This window comes from Panthera uncia, chromosome F1 (genome assembly GCF_023721935.1).
Source record: "Panthera uncia isolate 11264 chromosome F1, Puncia_PCG_1.0, whole genome shotgun sequence".
Taxonomy (NCBI): Eukaryota; Metazoa; Chordata; class Mammalia; order Carnivora; family Felidae; genus Panthera; species Panthera uncia.
The window spans coordinates 56,106,076-56,122,396 of NC_064813.1; the positions used below are offsets into that span (position 1 = coordinate 56,106,076).

A 16,321-nucleotide genomic window follows, 5' to 3' on the forward strand; every position below is an offset into this window, starting at 1 on the left:
GCGTGGCTGCGGCTCGGCCGGGCGGCGCCGCACACCTGAGGCGGGGCGCGGGGCGCGGCGCGGGCGGCGCTGTCAGGGCCGCGGCTCCCGGGCCCGAACCGCGCTCGCCGGGACGAGCCGGGCAGTGATTTGCGGGGCGAGCTCACCTTCAGCCATGGCCCGGGGAGCCTAGCGGGGCCCGGCCGCCGCCGCCGCCCCCCCCCCCCCCCCCCCCCCCCCCCGCCCCCCCTTCCCCGCCTCCCCACCCCTCCCCTCGGCGCCGCATCCCGCCGGCCTCGCCGCCCGGCCCGCGCCGGGCAACCGCCCTCGCCCGGAGCCCGCCCTCGCTCCTGCCCGCGTCCCCCCGCCGGCGCCGCCGCGGGAAGCGGCTCCCCCTCCCCTTCCTCCGCGTCTTCCTCCCCCTCGCCCCGCCGGGGCCGCTTGTTGCACCGCCCCGCGGCCTGCGGGAGCCGCTCGGCCCGGCCCCCCGCCCGCCCCCCCCCCCCCCCCCCCCCCCCCCCCCCACCCCGGGCCCGCACCCCAGCCCGGCCGGCGAGACCCCGGCCCGACCCCGCCGCCCGCACAAAATGTCGGCCCGGACGCCATTGCCGACGGTGAACGAGCGGGACACGGAGAACGTGAGTAACCCGAGCCTCTCCCCTCCCCTCACACCCCCCCCCCCCGGGGGCGGCGGGGGCGAGACCCCGGGCCGACCCCCGCCTCGCCCTCCGCCGGGCCGCCCCCGGGTCCCCCGAGCGGCCGCCGCCGCCGCCGCACGGTCTCCACCTGGAGCCGGCGTGCCCCCTCGCCCGCCGCTCTGCCCCCTTTTCATTCCAACCCCATTTCGCTGCTTTTCCCTGCAGGGCGAGGGCGGGGGCTGTACGGGGAGCCCCGTCCTGGGTGGTCCTCCCGGAGAGGACGGGCTGATGGAGGGCAGGGAGGCACGGGCGAGGGCAGAGTGGGCATCCCAGATTGCTGTATTTGTCCCTCGGCATGCTGTATCCCCACCCGAATGTTCGCTCCGCCGCCGCGGGCGAGCCGGCTGACTGCCTCTCCCCCCCCCCCCCCGCTCTTCTGGCCCTCTCGGTCCCCTGCACCCCCACCCCCCTGCATTGCCCCATGACTTTGCTTTTTGTAACACTGTGTCCCATTTTGGGTCGTGGGCTCCGCAGGCGGAAGGTCGGAAGGGAAGGGGCAGAGCGGTAGTAGAGATCGATGTGTGTGTTTGTGTGGATGAGTTCCTGCTGCTGAGATACTCTTCGGGAGAGATGAGTACAAGAATTTCCCGGACAGCCTCTGTGGCCCTGGGGTTACAGCAAAAACGTTTAAAAGCCGTAGGAAGCCAGCGGCTTTTCATTCCCTTCCTCAAGTCTGGGGCGATAATTCAGGGCAGGTTTTACTTTAAATATCTCTCCTCCTCCTTGGAGTGTCACACGGTGCATTTCTTTGAAGGAAGGATTTGCTGTGTCTTTGATCAAATTGCCCTCAGGAGTTTTTATCTGGATGCAGATGTCCCTGGTGTTTCAACTCTTGAAAACCAAAAGGACCAGATCAGTTAGTTGTATTCCCACCTTCTGAAAAGTACAATTGTGTGTGGGTGTCTGTGTGAGTTTCTTTGTGGAAAAGGGTTTGTTTCCACCCCCCCCCCCCCCCCCCCTCGTTTTTGTTTTGTTTTGTTTTGTTTTTAATCCGCATGACTTGTAAATAGGGCCTTGGCTGATTTTCTGACTGGTTTTTAAGGAGCTAGCAGGTACCAAGTTTGGTGGGCCGTCCAGATCTGTCTGGTTGTCTAGTTTAAGTTAGACTCCAGCTCTCAGTGGACCAGTGCCGTCGTATGGTTGGTAAAATAAAAAAATGAAGTGCTTTGGCGTTCTTAGACAAAAGGTTTGCAGGAGAAGACACAAGCTCCCCTCTGAAGTGTTGGCGGCTGGTATAAACAGATTATTTAATCTTGGGAGCGCAGGGGAACACAGAAACTTAATATAATTATATGAAGGGAGAAGAAATTCTAGTAAGAGACTATTGTTAGAAGACCTGGGAAGGTATTTCAGAGTGTGCTTTTGTCCTCCCTAGCTTGTCATGCATTTAAAACGGTCAACACGGTGTAAGGCTGCTGCCAGCATAAATTATAACTTCATTTTGCATCATAAGTGTTTTAAAAAATAAATAATTGATGCACAGTTTTGACTGGAAGATTGAAGGAGGTCGGGGGTGGGGGATGAAAAATTTGGTTAAACTTGATCTTCAAGTCAAGTTTTGGTACAGAATTTTTCTAATAGGAACTCTAAAAAGATGCTTGTCATTGTGTCGTTTCAGTGTGAATGGAAAGTAGGATAGATGATGGATGACCTTTGTGTTTATTAGTAAAACATTGTGTGCTCACCTAGGAAGGGTGGAAAAATACATTGTATTTTCTTTTGGATTTCCAATAGTAAAGCTCTTTCCATAAGTGTGCGTGAATAAGGTACTTTTTAAGGACATGGGATAGCATTGTAAGAATATGCATCAAGGAATAGCACAAAATGCAGCATCACAAGTAAGACCCCTGCCCCCCCCCCCCAAAAAAAAAGACCCTAGTGGATTTTTAAGCAAAGCAGTAATTGTGTGATAAATTTTGTTGTACCTTCTGAAAATAATCATCCTGTATAAACACATTGGCTCCGGTTCTGAACATGTTATTTCAAAGTCACGTTTATGGTATTGTCTTCTGTCCTTGTGTTGTAAATGACTGTATCTCCCTGTACCTTACTTTATCTAATTCTGATTTTCTCCTAATTGCCTAATATCTCCCAATTTGTGGAAAGTATTTATTGTTACACTCTAGCTGTTAATTTATCAGTTAATGTGCGCCCAGCTTTGTTTTTGAGCTGGAAGGCATACAGAAGTATTACTTAAGATAAGGCCTCTCCCCTCAAGCAGCTTACCCGAAATATAATCCCGAACAAATCTTGTACAGTAGAAAGTTGTGTAAATAGGGCTAAATTGGTTTGTGCGTGCCATAGGTGTTTATCAAAGGGACTACCAGAGATGGCTATTAAGTCATTGCTGTTATCTCTCTGTATTCTCTGGCCTGTAGTAAGTGTCCTAATCCGTTTTTACTCACCTCTCATCAATGAAATAAAGAACAAACCTGCTTGTGAGCTAATACGCTAATGCCAGTAAGACAATCAAGATGGACGTTGCCAGTCCTTTTCAGTTAAAGTGACATATTTAAAAAGATGGTTGTGAAAATTTATTTTCATATGACTATAAAGGTTTCTAAGTTCTTTGAAATATTAAGGACATAACTAAAAATATTCTTTCACTGCTGGAAATGTTTTAAACAGGGCAGTTTTAGAAACCATCTTTGTGTGTTATTGTCATTTTCAGCTAATATAAAATTTTGTTTAGTCATGTGAACATATTTGGATTTTGTATTCTTGGGAATATGTAATACCTATCCCATGTGTGTCACTAATAAATGTTGAGGATAAATTAAGGTTTTCAAAAGAGGTGTGTTACACCACTAATCTCCTGTTACTACCACTGTATCTAGTAGAGTTAGCAAGAATTGCTTTTCTTTGAGAACATTCTGTGTGTACTTTTTCAGGAGTTCTTTTCTCATAGGTGAAGGGATTTGTGTGTGCATCGGTGGTAGGCCTGAAATGGCTAAATACCACAAAATAACCAATGATGAACTTTCCATGCCATCAACACTTCATAGCGAAGTAGAAAAGGCACGTTACAGATAATAGAATTAATTTATGCAAAATGTGTTTGATTTTAGGTTGGAAAAAATCCAGAAAAAGAATGGGTATTTGAAGTTTTTTTTTCTTCTCTTAGATTATGCTTGGTTAGTTCCAGCATGACCGTAGGCAATCTATTACCATTACTTGTAGGTGCTTTTAAATGAAGCAAGATAAATTGTTTTTCTGTGTTTCAGAAAAACTCTGATCGTGCTGATTTTTCTGAATGCAAAAGGCCCAGACTAGCTTTCTGTGGTGAATTTTAATCAGTATGAAGATAATTGATTTGACCCCTTCTTGGAATGTTTTGGTTAAACTTAACTTTGAATCTTCTAATAATAAAACTTTTGAAGGTGATTCTTTGGATAGACGTGAAACTCACTGTGATGAGTGTAGCAGTTCTTAGCGTGTACGAGGCGCCATCAGTACTTTGTGCTGTGGGAATCATTGTTAGTAATGTGAAAAGGCAAGAGAGAACATGCCTTTGCCACTACCTTTGGGTACCCTGTGCATACCTCACATGTCACAGTACCTATCCTACGGCACCCTCATTGTTGGCTTATTTTGTCCCTTTTACTCTGTATCCCCGGCACCCAGCAGAGCATCTAGTAGTAATCTGTAAGACATCAGTGCTGGAACATTCCCCTTTTGAATTTTTTCATTTATCATCAGATTAAGTTAGTGACACTGGGAAGTTATGGTAAATATCGCATAGTACAGACAGAGGCAGAAGCCTTCAGAAAGTCAACTGACCACCCAAGGTTATGATCTCTGACATCTTCCACTGTTGCTGTACTCATGCTGTTGCTTCTTAGAGGTTTTTTTTTTTGGTTTGTTTTGTCTTTGTCTTAGAACTTTTAAAAGAATATATGAAATGATATAAAATGCGTTATTAGAGGAAGAACGGGCTATGCCCTGCTCATCTTTATTTTGAAAATATTTTCTCTGTCTCAGGTGCCCTGCTCTTTCTGCCTCATCCCAAACTCACAAATCCCTTAAGATATGGCTCACGTTTCTAAGAAAAATTCTGATACGGTTGCAGCAAGCAGTGCTCTCTGCTGTAGCTGAATATCGGTCTGTGCACAGTCCACACTCCTGGTCTGACAGTCCATTGTGAGAAAACATCTCTACCTTCTATTCCTTTCTGTCCAAAGTGCTGTTTTTAACTCTTCTTTTTTTAAGCCCAGATTGTTTAAAATCAGCTACATAGTTTTTAAGTTATTATTTTTTCACCATTTCTTCCTCCTTCTCAGACTTCCCTTTGGATGTCATTTTCCCTTTTCCCAATGAACACCTTTGAAGTTCTTTTGGTGAAGGATTGTTAGCCATAAACTTTGTTTTTTAAATGTGAAATGTATTTTGCCCTTATTATTCAATGATAGTTTTGCTCAGCCTCTAATTCTAAGATGACAGTTATTTTCATTCATTGCTCAGAAGATAGTATTTCATGGTCTGCTGATTTCATTCTGTTCAGAAGTCATCTGCCGGTAGCTAGGTGATCTGTTCCATCCGCCTCTGTAAGAGTCTCTGCTTTTCTTTAGGTGTTGGACTTTACTACAGTGTATTTAGGTGTGGATTTCCTTTTTTCCTTCTTGCTTCCTATGTCTGTGATTTCCTGTTTGTCATTAGTTCTAGATACTTATCAACTTTTATCTTTTTGAAAATAGCCTTGTTTCTGCTCCCTGTGGCAGTTCATTTGGGGAGTCTGATTACATAACGTGAGGCCATAACTCCTCTGTGTGCCTTAACTTCTTACTCATTTTTCCCACATGTTCACTGCCTGTCTGTACTATAAGCTGCATGATTTGTTTGGATTTATCATCTGTGGATTTGTATCTTTCATCACTTCTGAACTGAATCAAGCATGCTCTCTTTAAATATTAACTTATCTCTGTTCTCTCTAGTGTTTCCAGTGCTCTCATTAGATATGTTAAAATTGCTCATTCTATCCTACATATGTCTTAAACTCTCCTTCCCCCCCCCATTTCATTGTTTCCCTATACTATCTGCAACAGTTATGTAATATTTAGATTTATCTTTTAGTTGGCTAAATCTCTTTGGCCGTATTTAAATCAGTTAATCTTTCTGTTAAATTGTGTTCAATTGTGGTAGGCACATAACATGAAATCTACTCTCTTAAACTCCTAAGTACAGTATTGTTAACTGTAGGCTCAATGTTGTATAGCAGGTCTTTAGAACTTTTTCATCTTGCATGACTGAAACTTTATACCATCCAGCAGCAACTCCCCCATTTTCCTCTTTTTCCCAGCCCCTGGCAACTACAATTCTACTCTCTGCTTTTATAAGTTTGACTAAGTTAAATGGAATCATGCAGTGTCAATCTTTCTATGATAGGCTAATTTCACTTAGTGTAATGTCCTCGAGATTCATCCATAATGTAGCGTGACAGAATTCCCTTCCTTTATGGCAGAAATACTCCATTGAATGTATATCACACATTTCTTTATCCATTCTTCCGTTGATGGACATTTGGGATGTTTTCATAACTTGGCAGTTGTGAATAATGCTGCAATGAACGTGGGATTGCAGATATCTCTTTGAGATCCTGATTTCAATTCTTTTGAATAAATATCTGGAAATGGATTGCCAGATTATAGGTTCTATTTTAAAAAATTTTTGAGGAACCTCCATATTCTTTTCCATAATGGCCACACCGTTTTACATTCCCACCAACAACGCACAAGGGTTCCAATCTCTCCATATCTTTGTCTGTTTTGTTTTTTGATAATGGCCATCCTAACAGATGTGAAGTGATAAACTTGTTGTGGTTTTGATATGCATTTCTCTGATGATTAGTGATGTTGAGCATCTTTTCAAATACCTGTTGGCCATTTAGATGTCTTCTTTGAAGAAATGTCTTCTCACGTCCTTTGTTCATTTTTTTAAAAGAATCAGGGTTTTTTGCTTTTTGTTTTTTTTCTTCAGTTGAATTGTAGGAGTTCCTTACATATTTTGGATATTAACCCCTTTCAGATATATGGTGTACAAATACTTTCTTCCACTCTATAGTTTGTCTTTTCACTGTGAGGATTGTTTCCTTTGCTGTGGAGAAGCTTTTTACTTTGACGTAGTTCCCCACCTTTTCACTTTTTGCCTTGATTGCCTGTGATATTTGTGTTATATCCAGGGAATCATTGCCAAGATCATTGTAATGAAGCTTTTCCCCTGTGTTTTCTTTAAGGGATTTTACAGTTTCAGGTGTTATATAAGTCTTTAATGCATTTTGAATTAATTTTTGTGTATGATATAAGAGGTCCAATTTCATTCTTTTGCATGGGGAGATCTGGCTTTTCCAGCATCATATGTTGAAAAGATTGTCTTTCATCCCTTGTGTATTCGTGGTACTCTTATCAATAAAAGATCATTTAACCATATATACATAGATTTATTCTGTGCTTTCAATTCTCTTCCATTGGTCTGTATGCCTGTCTTTATACCAGTGTCATACTGTTTTGATTATTAGAACAATGTAATATGCTTTGAAGTCCTAACTGTGAGGCCTTCATCTTTGTTCTTCTTTCTCAAGATTGCTTTGGCTATTCAGGGTCCTTGTGGTTCCTTATGAATGTTAGGATTTTTTTCTTTTTTCGTAAAAAAAATGGCAGTGGGGTTTTGATAGAATTTTGTTGATCTGTAGATCTCTTTGGGTAGTGTGGATATTTTATCAGTGTTACATCTTCCAAATCATAAACACAGATGTCTTTCCATTTATTTGTGTCTCCTTTAATTTCTTTTAGTGATGTTTTGTAGTTTTCAGGGTAGACATTTTTTTGCTTCATTAGTTAAATTTATTACTAAATATTTCATTCTTTTTAATGCTATTGTAAATGAGGTTGTTTTCTTAATTTTCTTTTCACATCACTTGTTGTTAGTGATTTTTATTTGTTGATTTTGTAGCCTGCAATTTTATTGAATTCGTTTTTAGTTCTTTTTTATTATTTTAGAGGGAGAGAGAGAAAGAGAGGGAAAGAGAGCAGGGGTGAGGGGCAGAGGGAGGGAGGGGGAGAGAGAGAGAGAGAGAGAGAGGGAGAATCCCAAGCAGGCTCCATGCTCAGTGCAGAACCCGAACCCGACACAGGGCTCTGTCCCATGACCCTGGGCTGGGACCATGACCTGAGCCAAAATCAAGAGTCAGCTTCTCAACCAACTAAGCCACCCAGATGCCCTGAATTTGTTTGTAATTCTAACAGTTGTTTGTGTTTCTTGGTGGAGGTCATATGGTTTTCTACATATAAAATCATGTCATTTGCAAACAGAGATACTTTTCCTTTTTCCTTTCCAGTGTGTATGGCTTTTATTTCTTTTTCTTGCCAAATTGCTTAGGCAAAATCCTAAGATTTTCAGTACTATGTTGAATATAAGTGGCAAGAGGAGGCATCCTTGTTTTTGATAGCAGAGAATAAGCTTTTGGTTTTCATCATTGAGTATGATGTTAGCTGTGGGCTTTTCATATATGGTATCGATTATGTTGAAGTAATTACCTTCTATTCCTAGTATGTTGAGAGGTTTTGTTTTTTTTTTATGATGAAAGGGCATTGAATTTTGTCAAATGCCGTGTCTGCATCAACAGAGATGGTCATGTGATTTTCATCATTTGTTCTGTTAATGTTAATTACACTGATTACCTGTGTTGAACCATCCTTGAATCTTAGGAATAGATCCCATTTGGTCAGCATGTATGATTCTTTTAATGTGCTGTTAAATTTGGTTTGCTAATATTTCATCTAGGATTTTTCCATATATATTCATCAAGGTTATTGGCCTGTGGTTTTCTTGTAGCATCTTTTTCTGGTTTTGGTATGAGAGTAATGCTGGCCTCATACAATGACTTGGAAAGTGTTTCCCTCTCCTCAATTTTTGGAAAAGTTTTAGAAAGACTGGTGTTGATTCTTCTTTAAATGTTTTATAGGATTTACCAGAAAGCCATCTGGTCCTGGGCTTTTCTTTGCCGAAAGTTTTTGATTACTGATTCATTCTCCTTAGTAGTGTAGATCTGTTCAGATTTTCTTTTTCTTCATAGTTCAGTCTTGGTCAATTTTATGTTCTTGGGGATTTCTCCATTTCTTGTAGGTTATCCAACTTGTTGGTATGTAATTAAGGTAGTTTCTGACCATCCTTTCTAATTCTATGGCATAAGTTGTAATGTTTCCTCTGATTTTGTTAGGTTCTTCTCTCTCTCTCTCTCTCTCTCTCTCTCTCTCTCTCTTTTCTTAGTCTGACTAGAGATTCTTTCATTTGTTGATTTTTTTTTCTTCAAAAAACAAATTCTTTGTTGACTTAAAGATTTTTTTCTATTCTGTATTTCATTTATTACCTCTATAATCTTTATTCTGATTTCCCTCTACTAATTTTGGGCTTAGGTTTTTCTTTTTTCTAGTTCCTTGAGGTGGAATTTGAGAGCATTCTTTTTGTTTTTTAATCTTTTTTGTTCTTTAATTTTAAGGTCTTTATTGCTATGAACTTCCCACTTAGTACTACTCTTGCTATATCCTGTAAGTTTTTGTATATTCTATTCTATCCTTTTCTTTTCTTTTCTTTCTTTCTTTCTTTCTTTCTTTCTTTCTTTCTTTCTTTCTTTTCCAGTTTGTTACTGTTTTACTGATGCCCATGCTCAGGCCTTGACCCATACTAACCCAGTAGGCATAGCTGCTTCTTCCACTGCTGCTTCTTGGTCCTCAGGTTTTCGTCCTTGTTCAGCAGGGCGCGCACGGCATGTGTGTTCTTCAGCCACAGATCCAGGGGCTTGTACTTCTTGTCCTCGTAGAATTTCCTGAGGTTCTCTTTCTGAGTCTGGCTAATGGTGGTGAGAACACGGGTGATGGATTTGCAAACAGCTCAGATCTTGGAGAGCTTGGAAGCCACGCCACCTGTCTCGTCCACGACGCACAACTGGGACAGCTCCACCTTCAGGTCTCCCATCTGTTCAAGCAGCTCCTCCTCCTTGCCGCGAAGGTGTGGAGCCTTAATCTTGGCCGTAGCTGCACAATCTGTCCCTGCTGCCGAAGGAAAGAGGATTGTACGTTGTTTTCATTTGTCTCGAGATATTTTATAATTTCTGTCTTGATTTCTTCCCGACCCAATGGTTGCTCAAGAATATGTTGCTTAATTTTCACACATTTTCCAGTTTTCTTCTGTTGCTGATTTCTAGTTGTATACCATTAGTTTGGATAAGATACTCAGTATAATCTTAGTATTATTAAATTTGCGAGACATGTTTTGTACCTCACACGTGCCCCATCCTGGGAAATTTCTATTTACATTTTATAAAAATGAGTTCTGCTGCTATTCAGTGAAATGTTCTGAATATGTGTGTTTGGACCTTTTGGTCTGTAGTGTTGTTCAAGTCCTCAGTTTTCTTCTTGATAGCTGTCTGGATGTTCTATCCATGGTTGGAAACGGGTTGATGAAATTTCCAACTGTTACTGTGTTGCTGTCTATTTCTTCCTTCAATTCTGTCAGTATCTGTTTCATATATTTTAAATGTTCTGATGTTGAGTCTATAAACACTTATAATTGTTGTATCTTTTTGGCCCATTGACCACTTTATCATTGTATAATGTTCCTATTTGTCTTTTCTCTGTTTTGTCATTCTTTTGTCTTTCTTAACCTTTCTTGCTGTCTACCTATGTGTTTCGTTGATATTTTTTTTAATGACATGCTTTGAGTGGTTTTTTTTTTTTTTTCCATTTTCTTTTGTATCTTCTCTAGGTATTTTCTGTGTGGTTACCATGGGGCTCACATAAAACATTTTACAGTTATGACAATCTGTTTTAAGCTGATGGCAGCTTAACTTCAATCTCATACAAAAATTCTGCTTTTATTTCTTCCTTCTTCACACTTTATATTGTTGTTGTCACAATTATATCTTTTTGTATTGTATATCTATTAGCATATTTTATAGTTTTAGTTTTATAAATACTTTTGTGTTTTAATTTATATGCCAGGATAAAAGTGATTTACGTACCATATTACAATATTCTGAGTTTGTGTTTATTTTTCCCATTACCTGTGAAGTTTATATTTTCATATGGTTTCCTGTTACTATTTAGTGTCTTTTTGTTCAACTTGAATGACTCCCTTAAGCATTAGGCAGGTCTAGTGGTGATGAACTCTCTCAGCTTTTTTTTTTTTCTCTGAAAGCTTTTATTAATTTTTGAAGGACAGTTTTGCTGGATATAGCATTGTTGGCTGGCAAGTTTTTTTTCCCCCAGCAGTTTGAATATTTTATTGCACTCTTTCCTGGTCTGCCAGTCTTCTTCTGAGAAATCTGTGAATAAGTTTATGAGGGTTCCTTGGTACATGACAAGGAATTTTTATCTTGCTGCTTTCAAAATTCTCTTTGACCTTTGACTATATTTGATTATAATGTGCTTTGGTGAGGACATTTTTGGGTTCATCCTGTTTTGGATTCATCCTGTTTAAATTCTGTTAGGTTTCTTGCATCTGGAAATCTGTATGTCCATTTTCGTCCTCATATTTGGGAACTTTTTGGTCATTTTTTTAAAAATATAAGCTTTCTGTCTCTTTTTCTCTTTTTTTTTTCTGAGACTCCCATAATGCATATATTGCTTTATAATTCCCTTAGACTTTCTTCACTCTTTTTTTCTTTCTTGCTGCTGCTGCTATTATTGTTGCTGTTCTTGTGGCTGGATAATTTCAAGAAAATGTTCAAATTTGCTCATTCTTTCTTCTGCTTGATCTATGATTGAACCTCCCTAATGAGTTATTGCATTCTTGAATTGAGTTCCAAAATTTGTTTGGTTATCTTCTATATTTTCAGTTTCTTTGTTGAAATTCTCATTTTGCTCATTTATCATTTCATGACCTCATTGAGCATCTATCATTTTGAATTCTTTGCCAGGTAATGCATATACCCCTGTTTCTTCAGTGTTGGGTTTTTTTTTTTGAAGATTTATTTCCTTCCCTTGATTGGGCCGTTTCCCCCTTTATTTGTGTTCTTTATAACTCTGTTAGTATCCACACATTAAAAAAAATGGCTACCTCTCCCAGTCTTTCTGGACTGGCTTAATAACGGAAAGATTTTTTTTTTTTAAGTTTTACTTATTTATTTTTTGAGAGAGAGAGAATATCAAGCAGACTCCACACTGTCAGCACAGAGCCCAGTGCAGGGCTCGAACTCACAAACCTTGAGATGTGACCTGAGCCGAAATCAGGAGTCGGCTGTCTAACTTACTGAGCCACCCAGGCGGCCCCTTACATTGAAAGATCTTTGCCATTCAGTCCAGCTAGAGATTCTCAAGGCTCTCAAACCTTTCCTGTAGATGTGTCTTTTCTGGATGTGTGCTTATAGATGCCTGATTAGAGGGATTTCCTGGTTGTATTTTTTAGGAGCTGTAAGCTCTTGCTCCCTCTGGTGTCTGTCTGCTGTACTGTGGTTCTTCTGAAACAGCAGCATCCTGAGCAGCCCGTGTTGTTCTCACCATACCCGTACCCCCGGCATCTAGCATATGCTGGTTCCCGTCAGCACCCTGTGTTGAGCTGGACACAAACTAGTGGAGTGTTGGATGCATGTTCCACTCTTCTCTTTCCTCATTGTTAAATTTTTAATTTCATGAATTTTATTTTTCATTCTCAAAGTTCTAAATTTTTCCCTCAAACCAGTCTGGCCTAGTTTATAGTTTTTTGGTCTTTGCTTGTTTTTGTGATTTCATCTTCATTTCCTTAAACATTTAATATGTATTTACTTCCTGTATCTGGAAATTCCACTATAGGAAGTCCCTGGGGCTTTAGCTTTATGGTTTGTGTCTGCTGATTCTCATTCCCTGTGGCTTGTTTTTTTTTCTGTATTTGCTGGTCTTTGTGGGTGAACTCGTATTTGCCTGATTTTTATCTGTGTGAAACTTGGGGGTCTGAACTGAGGATGACTTCTAGAGAGGATTTGTTTTGCTCCTACTGGGAGCCCCTGCTGACCTGGGACATTCTTTTTTTTAAGGTTTTATTTTTAAGTAATCTCTACTTCCGACATGGGGCTCAAACTTACAACCCCGAGATCAAGAGTCTCACATGCTTTACTGATTGAGCCAGCCAGGAGCCCCTGACCTGGGACATTTCAGTCTCCTAAAGGTGTCCCAAACTCAATGAAGGAGTTTTAAGTTCAGCTCTCCAATGTTGTAGTAGGTCCCAAGCTTAGTATGTGGACCCCAGGGCAGTGCTGGATTTTGTAATTGCTTTCAGCTGGAGATTTTAAATGTTTGTTTATTTTTCCCTTGGATGTTTCTCTTCGAGCTCAGCAGTACACTTTTAAAAAAGTGTGTTTTATCTTGGAGAACCTTTCACAGTATCTTGCCTACTGTACTACAGAAAGACTGGAATAAGCTTTTTGAAAATGGGTGTTCAGAAATGTCCGTACTTGTTTGATTTTACTACCCTTAATTATATGTCATTTCTAAAATTCTCATATCTACACACTTAAACATGTAGACAACTTTCTAACCTGTTTATAAATCTTCTAGGTCAAAAATCTTAGTAGATTTTGGAAGCCATTTGTTACAGATATTTAAGTGATTAATTTTGAAAAACTGCTGATTGTCCTCAGGAAGGTGCCCTACTAACATGACTTGTATAAAAAATTGTCACATAGTTGGTGAATGAATTGAAATATGAATACAGTCATTGATGAAGTCAAGTGTCAACATAAACAGAACTTATAATCAGGCCTTCAGATCTCAGTATCACAAATTGGTAAGCCAAGATTTAAAAAATCAAGAAATCTATTAATATTGCATAGTGATGTTTTTACTAATCACTGAAAAGTTGGTCCCATTGAAATTTAATCTATTTCCCCAAATTTTCATCTTTTTGGTATTATGTGTTTTAATGTATATAATCTGTTAGTAGAATAGTACATAATGTGGTGTATGTAACTATTCTTATAGTAGCCCATACTTAAAACTTTTAAAGATGTGGTAATTGATCTAAAGTTTGGAGACCATTCTGTGCCATAGAGTTTAGCATTGTTCTAGAATTCTCTATGTGTAAACTTTTTCTTCCTAACTAAATTGAAAATACTTTGAAGTCAAGAACTGTTTTTTTTATTTTTTATTAAAAAATTTGTTTTTCAGTGTTTATTTATTTTTGAGAGACAGAGCATGAGTAGGGAAAGGGCAGAGAGAGAGGGAGATACAGAATTCAAAGCAGGCTCCAGGCTCTGAGCTGTCAGCACAGAGCCTGACGCGGGGCTCGAACCCACGAACCGTGAGATCATGACCTGGGCCGAAGTCAGATGCCCAACCGACTGAGTCAGCCAGGCGCCCCGAGAACTACTTTTTTTTTTTTTTAATGTTTATTTATTTTGAGAGAGACAGGGAGAGAGCGTGAGTGGGGGGGGGGGGGGGGGGGAGAGAGAGAGAGAGAGAGAGAGAGAGAGAGAGAGAGTCCGTCCGTCCCACATAGGCTCCACGCTGTCAGCACAGAGCCGGACACGGGATTCAACCCACAAACTGTAAGATCATGACCTGAGTCGAAATCAACCCACTGAGCTACTCAGGTACCCTAGGGACTACTACCAATATTACTTCTGTGTATCCTATATTACCTACCATAGTATTTGGTATATTTTTGGCACTCAGCAATTTAATAAATCAAGGTCTAGTTTATTGATTCATTGTCAACTATAGTGAGTTTATGAGCCAGCTTGGGAGATCATTTCAAATTCACATTCCCTAACCCCTGCTCTGTCCCACTCTGTATTCTGAGTTAGTTTCTCTAGGGTGAGATCACAGACTTCCTCTTTGTAAACTTCTCAGTGATTCTGATGCTGGTGTTCACTGGCCAGGCTTTGAAAAAACCATGATTTATGTGATGATGATGAAAATGATTGCATTGTAATAAACCTCACCTTTTGGTTAAAATGAAAAAAGGCATTATGGTTGCTGGTTATGTTCTAGAAAGTAGGGTTGGAGAAGTGATAAATCAGTCCTTCCAGTGGGTGGTGACAGCGATAGAAAACAACAGGGAATTGTCTGTCTCGGAGGTAATCAGGTACACGTGCGTGGTATTTGTAGGTGTAAGATTGATGAAGGAGGTAATGAGGAACTTCATGTTCCTCCCTTTTCCCAGCATTATGTGCTCAACCGTACTGGGAGAGGCGGTAGCATCAAAATAAAGGGGTTCCCGGCGTGGTGCCCTTTCTTTTGAGAAAGTATTATTTAATACTGTTTTGACCACTGCGTTGGTTTAGTTCGGGTTGTAAACAAATCAGAAGCTAAGCAATAGTCCAAGGTTTTAATGAGCTACCTGTAAAGGATATAGTAATAAGTTTATTTCAAATGTTTAAAGCATGACTACCTTTTATTTTGGAATCAACAGCGCTACTTTCACAATTTCAAAGGAGGGTTTGCTTTTATTTCCTTTTCTGTTTGTTTCATGTCAACCGGAGACGATAGGGATACAAAGGCGAATGAAACCTGTTCCTGCCCTGAGGGCCTCAGAGCCTGACGGGGAGATAGACACAGAGACAAACAAGTGCAGTAGAAAGTTACAGTCCTTGTCACCTGAGTGATCAGAACGCGGAATAAAGAAGGCTGGGGGGGGGGGGGGGGGGGGCGGGGAGCCCAAGAACGGTTCGTAGCCTTTGAACTAAGGCTTGAACCATAAGTGCTCCTTTCCCAGGTGGCTCTGTGGGAAGCAGAGGAGGACACTGGGCTAAAGGAGCATTGTGCACAGAGGCCCTGAGTGTGGGGTTGAGAGGAGGGGGCAGCAGCCCAGGGGGGCATTAGTGAGAGGACCAGGCAGGGCCTTGGCTGTCTCCGCAAGAGCTGGTCCTGGAGACAGTGGTAGCCCTTGGATGATTGAAGTAAGGGGCCAACACTAGTAGATTTGTATTCTGTATGCCTGAGTGTTTTAGAAATACACTCGTTTTTAAATCTAGTGACCTGGGCACCTGGCTGGCTCAGTTGGTAGAGCGTGTGACTCTTGATCTTGGGATTGTGAGTTCATGCCCCACGTTGGGTGTAGAGATTACATAAAATCTTTTTTAAAAATTTCCTCTTAAAATGAATTTGAGCCCTCCTTTCTCAAGGTTCACTAAACAGCTTTTAATGTAGTATTTATAAGAACTTGATTTGGCATTATCGGGAGAAGGGTTTAGTAAAGGGGAGGTGCCAATGCCAGTGACAAAGACTCTCCTTGAACCAAACTTCAGGTGGCTCCTCGGGGCCTTTTTCTCAGTTAGGTTTTGACCTTGGCCTTCATGTCTGCCCTGTCTTTGCCAGGCCTGCACAAGAATTCTTGGCAAGAATTCTAAGTCAGTTAAGTGAGAATTCCCCCCACGCTTGATGTCTGACCGCCCTGGGTATCTAATCAAGTTCCTCACCCCCCAACGTTGATGTCCTCAAAGTTGTTGGCCTGCTTCAGCAAGGATTCTCTTAGACCAGTTTAGCAGGAATCCCCTGACCCTGAGGTCTCCTCTTAGTAATTTTCCATCCACTCACCTCCTCTCTTGGTGCCACGACTGAATCCCCAGCTGTCTTTACCATAATCAGAACTGATCTTTCTCCCCTATCATCATACCCCTGCTGTAATAATAATGTTGAATAAAACCTTCCTTACCACTTAACAAGTGTAAGAGTAATTAT

The 16,321-nt window shown here is 41.1% G+C and overlaps 1 protein-coding gene and 1 pseudogene across 2 annotated transcripts in view; one reads left to right on the plus strand and one right to left on the minus strand.

Moving 5' to 3' along the window:
• The first annotated feature begins 262 nt into the window (after positions 1-262).
• MARK1 (microtubule affinity regulating kinase 1) overlaps positions 263-16,321 on the plus strand; it is a 117,141-nt gene continuing 101,082 nt past the window's right edge. Inside the window, exon 1 of one of the 2 annotated variants that reach the window (XM_049634580.1) lies at positions 263-617. In XM_049634580.1, the coding sequence (XP_049490537.1) occupies positions 567-617 (51 nt within the window). In that variant the 5' untranslated portion in view covers positions 263-566. The remainder of the gene's footprint in view (positions 618-16,321) is intronic. The other variant, XM_049634579.1, reaches the window with a different exon arrangement.
• LOC125926012 (60S ribosomal protein L35-like) lies at positions 8,790-9,752 on the minus strand (annotated as a pseudogene).